This window comes from Protobothrops mucrosquamatus, unplaced genomic scaffold (assembly GCF_001527695.2).
Source record: "Protobothrops mucrosquamatus isolate PMUCROS unplaced genomic scaffold, P.Mucros_1.0 scaffold3630, whole genome shotgun sequence".
Lineage (NCBI taxonomy): Eukaryota > Metazoa > Chordata > Lepidosauria > Squamata > Viperidae > Protobothrops > Protobothrops mucrosquamatus.
The window spans coordinates 116,812-121,812 of NW_015389592.1; the positions used below are offsets into that span (position 1 = coordinate 116,812).

At 52.0% G+C, this 5,001-nt stretch overlaps 2 protein-coding genes across 2 annotated transcripts in view; one reads left to right on the forward strand and one right to left on the reverse strand.

Moving 5' to 3' along the window:
* The window catches only part of NAGK (N-acetylglucosamine kinase), a 23,649-nt gene extending 21,471 nt beyond the window's left edge, over window positions 1-2,178 (reverse strand). The window contains exon 1 of the mRNA XM_015827346.1: window positions 1,982-2,178. Within this exon, the coding sequence (XP_015682832.1) occupies window positions 1,982-2,178 (197 nt within the window). The remainder of the gene's footprint in view (window positions 1-1,981) is intronic.
* A 2,673-nt stretch (window positions 2,179-4,851) lies between these two features.
* TEX261 (testis expressed 261) overlaps window positions 4,852-5,001 on the forward strand; it is an 8,619-nt gene continuing 8,469 nt past the window's right edge. The window contains exon 1 of the mRNA XM_015827347.1: window positions 4,852-4,941. Within this exon, the coding sequence (XP_015682833.1) occupies window positions 4,872-4,941 (70 nt within the window). The 5' untranslated portion in view covers window positions 4,852-4,871. The remainder of the gene's footprint in view (window positions 4,942-5,001) is intronic.

Sequence of the window (5,001 nt, forward strand, 5' to 3'; positions counted from 1 at the left end):
CCCTCCTCGCCCATCCCTGGGGGACCCCCCTTCCCCACTTCCCTGCCCATTTTCTCCTCCGAAACCGATTCCGCTCGACTTCTTCTTCTGCTCGTGGCTGAGGAAGGCAGCAGTGCCCGCCAGGGACCATCCCCAGCCGCTGTTTTCCGGAGCCGAGAAGAGGAACGAAGCAACTCTGCAGATGGAGAAGTGCTGTTTCTCGGGCGAACTTACTTCACACCTGTGATTTCAGCCTCACTCCCCCCCCCGATTGGCACAAGGGGGTGAGGGGCCTCTGGGGAGACCCCCCCCCGCCTCCTTTGCCCTCCCGTCAGCAGCTCTGGAGAAGGGGGGGGCTCCTTGCTTCCCACTCGGAAATGAGAAGAGGGCGGTGGGCTTCCTTCTCCTGCAGTCAGGACCCCCAAGATGGGCCCGGCTTTCTTTGGGGTTCAGCTCTGCCATCCATGCCTCAGCCGACCTCGCCTCCTTTGGGGGGAAGGGGCTTGTGGTAGGACCCTCCTGTCTTTTAGGCAGGAAAAATCAAAGGTTTAAGGACAGACTGCGCGAGACCCGGCTTAAAAACAGCAACTGTGAGAGGGACCTTGGAGTCCTAGCAGACGATCGCTTGACCCTGAGCCAGCCGTGTGCAGCCGCAGCCAAAAAAAGCTAATACAAGCCAGGATTGTATTAACAGGCATAGAATCAAGATCACGTGAAGTATTAGTACTGCTTTATAAAACCCTAGTGAGGCCACACCTGGAATACTGCAGCCAATTTTGGTCACCATATCACAAAAAAGATGTGGAGAGTTTGGAAAAAATCTAGAGAAGAGCAACTAAGAGGATCCAAGGCCTGGAGGCTAAAATATACGAAGAACGGCTGCGGGACTTGGGTTTGGCTAGTCTAAAGAAAAGAAAAAATAAAGGAGACATGATAGCAGTGTTTCAGTATCTGAGGGGCTGCCACAAAGAAGAGGGGGGTCAAACTATTCTCCAAAGGACAGAACAAGAAGCAATGGATGGAAACTGACCAAAGAGAGAAGCAACCTGGAATTAAGGAGAAATTTCCTAACAGTGAGGACAATTAACCAGTGGAACAGCTTGCCTCCAGAAATCATGGGCGCTCCATCACTGGAGATTTTTAAGAGGGTAGACACTTGTCTGAGATGGGATAGGTTCTCCTGCTCAAGTGGGGGGCTGGACTAGAAGACCTCCAAGGTCCCTTCCAGCTCCTATTCTATTCTATTCTATTCTATTCTATTCTATTCTATTCTATTCTATTCTAAATTCTATTCTATTCTGCATATTCTTATTTCCTTATTCTATTCTATTCTATTCTATTCTATTCTATTCTATTCTATTCTATTCTATTCTATTCTATTCTATTCTATTCTAAATTCTATTCTATTCTATTCTATTCTATTCTATATTTCTATTCTATTCTATTCTATTCTATTCTATTCTATTCTAAACTCATTGTCCAAAGCACCTGAAGGCCGGACAAGAAACAATGGATGGAAAATAAGGAGAGAAGCAACCTGGAACTAAGGGGAATTTTCCTAACAGTGAGGACAATTAACCAGTGGAACAGCTTGCCACCAGAAATCATGGGTGCTCCATCTCTGGAGGTTTTTAAGAAGAGACTGGACAGTCACTTGTTTGAAAGGGTGTCAGGTCTCCTGCTTGAGCAGGGGGCTGGACTAGAAGGCCTCCCAGGTCCCTTCCAGCTCTTGTCATTCTGAAGCGAGGACTGCCCAGAGCTGAGGGCAGAGAAGAGGCAGCTCAGGGTGGCTGCGGGAGCAAATGTGCCCTCAAAGAGGGTGATTGGCATCCTTCTCCAAAACAAACCTCCAGGCACAGGTGAATTCTCCAAAGTCCGGGGTACAAATATGCTTTTCTTGCCTGGCGGTGTGCCACAGGCTGCAACGGGCGTGCCCTTGCGGCTCCCTCCGCCCACAGCCTGAAGGTCAGGTCGCCATCAGTGCGCATAGAGAGGGAGGCGCCTGGCTGATGCTTCGGATGTGTCTCCTGGCTTGGCATCGGCTGCTTCTTCCGATGCCCCACAGCTGCCCACAGGGCCGGGGACAAGGGTCTTCCTTGGCCTCCGGCTGCCGCGCAGGTGCAACGTCCTCAGGGTCAGCGCACGGTCAGCGAGCAGCAGCGTCAGGCCAGCCTCTGTGCGGGAAGTGCCAGACTCCATTAGTGCACGAGAGCGTCATTGTGACAATCCTCACCTGGGCTTTTCCCCACCCACCCACGAGGGGCTTCAGTTGCAACCTCTTTCTCCAGCCCCCCCCTCTTGCCTCTGGGCTGCCCCACCAAGGCTGAACCCCTTCCTGCAGCCCAAGGTGGTCAGTCCTTCCAAGGGACACATAGAACCAAACCCCCTTGGAGTGACCCATGGCACAGCGTGGTTCCACAAGATGCAATGGTTGCTTGTTTGCTTCCAGGTGCAGTTCAAGTTATTAACCCAATAATGGAATTGGAAGGGACCTTGGAGGTCATCTAGTCCAACCCCCTGTTCAAGCAGGAGACCCTCCACCACGTCAGACAAGTGGCTGTCCAGTCTCTTCTTCAAAATCTCCAGGGATGGAGCACCCACACAACCTCTGGAGGCACCTTCTGGTTTTTCTCCACCCTGCTCACATGCCTCTTTCACCTTGAGATATGGCAGAATAACACAGTCAGAAGGGACCTTGGAGGTCATCTAGTCCAACCCCCTGCTCAAGCAGGAGAACTTATACCTTTTTGGACAAGTGGCTGTGTAGTCTCTTCTTAAAAATCTCCAGTGATGGAGCGCCCACGATTTCTGGAGGCGAGCTGTTCCACTGGTTAATTGTTCTCACTGTCAGAAAGTTTCTCCTTGGTTCTATGTTGCTTCTCTCTTTGGTCAGTTTCCATCTTCTTCTCCTACCCTCAGGTCCTTTGGAGAATAGCTTGACCCCCTCCTCTTCTTTGTGGCAGCCCCTCAGTTATTGGAGCACGGCTATCATGTCCCCCCTCATCCTTCTCTTCATTAAACTAGACCTACCCAATTCCAGCAACCGCTCTTCATATGTTTTGGCCTCCAGTCTCCTAATCATCTTTGTTGCTCTCCTCTGCTCTCTTTCAAGAGCTTCAACGTCTTTTTGATATCGTGGCAATCAAAACTGGATGCAATATTCCAAGGTGGTGGTTATCACCTTGGAAGCCTTGCCTGGCATGGGTCTCATCCCACTGGGACTGGCCCGTTCCACCTCTGCAGGTACATGAGGAGGGATGCTGCGGGCCCCGTCAATCAAGGAATTCCAGCTGGAGGGGTCCAGGAGAAGGGCCTTCTGCGACCAAGCCTTGTGCCCTTTGGAACATCTTATCTCCCCCTCTCAGGTGAGATCTCTCCCACCCTTCTGATCTTCCACAAGAGCCTGAACACCTGGTTCTTCGGCCAGTTGGCTTGGGGCCCGAGTGACGGAGCATCACACCGGAGGCAATTGATCAACTAATAGCAGTTCCCACCTCCCCTCCTGTATATTCTCTTTCCTCCCTCCCCGTCTTTGGCAATAACTCTTATTTTATTGCAGTTTTAATGTGACTTTATACATTTTTTCATACATTTATGGTTTCAAAAAGGATGGCGAATCGACTTGTCCCAGGATAATGTTGCAAAAGCTAATCTGGGTCGGACACCGGGATCGCAGATTTTAATCTTCTGAGTTTACGGATTTGTGCTGGCGCCCCATCAGGGAATTGTCTCTCTCTACTGGAATATTTATGGCTTCGTTTCAATGTTATAATCCACCCTGAGGCAGCCTTTTGATGAAACGGGCAGCAAACCAATGTAATAAGTAAAATAAATAAAATATTTTAACATTTAATAATGATTGTCCATGTTTTTATAACGATTGTTTTTATCCCTTTTTCTTTACCACTGTAGTTTGTATAAATGTGTTTATTTGATTGTTGTGCACTAGCCGGAATCAATTTTGGTGAGAGGCAGCTACCTCAACCAGATAGATAGATGATAGATAGATAGATAGATAGATTAGATAGATAGATAGATAGATAGATAGATAGATAGATAGATAGATAGATAGATAGGCGGGGGGGAGAGAGAGAGAGAGAGAGAGACAGACAGACAGACAGACAGACATGCAAGGGCTGAATCTCTCCTGGTGGTTCTGGAAACACACAGACACACACACAGACACAGACACAGACACACAAACACACAAAACTTGCAACTGATTCTGGATTTTCTCCCTTAATGAAAGTGGTTCCATGAACTTTTAAGAAAGAGATGAGGACCGATGGCGCTTGGATGACTGGTGGACTTCAACTCCCAGAATTCTTCAGCCAGCCATGCTCAAGCAGTAGTCATCCAAGCCCCATTGCTCCCCAGGATGGCACAGGAATTCTGGGAGTCGGAGTCCAGCAGTCCTCCAAGGGCCATCGTTCCTCATGCTGGCTTGGGAATTCTGGGAGTTGGAGTCCAGCAGTCATAAAGGGGCCACCGTTCCCCATGCTGCTCGGGAATTCTGGGAGTCGGAGTCCACAAGTCCTCCAAGCACCATCGTTCCCCATGCTGCTCAGGAATTCTGGGAGTTGGAGTCCACCAGTCATAAAGGGGCCACCATTCCCCACCGCTGCTCCGTGCGGCCCCCTCCCAGCCCCGGATCGCTTGCTTGTGTAGGCAGGGGAGGCGCTGTTCCCGAGGACGCCCGCGGGCGCCGGGCTGGGAGAGCGAGGCGAGCGCCGCCCTGCCACGCCGCCTCCGGCCGCCTGGGGCCGCTGTGGGGGACAAGGGGGGCGTCGGCCGCGGCGTCGGCCCTCCAACCACTTCCGCCCGTCCCGGAAGTGCCGGGCGGAGCCATCGCGGCCAGCCACCGCCGGGCGAGGCGCGGGGCGCGGGCGACGATGTGGTTCATGTACGCGCTGAGCTGGGTCGCGCTCCTCGTCCAGGCCGCCTTCGTCACCCTCGGCATCGGTGAGCGGAGGCCCGGGAGGCCCTGGAGCGCGGCGGCCCCGCCCCCCCGCCCGCCCGCCG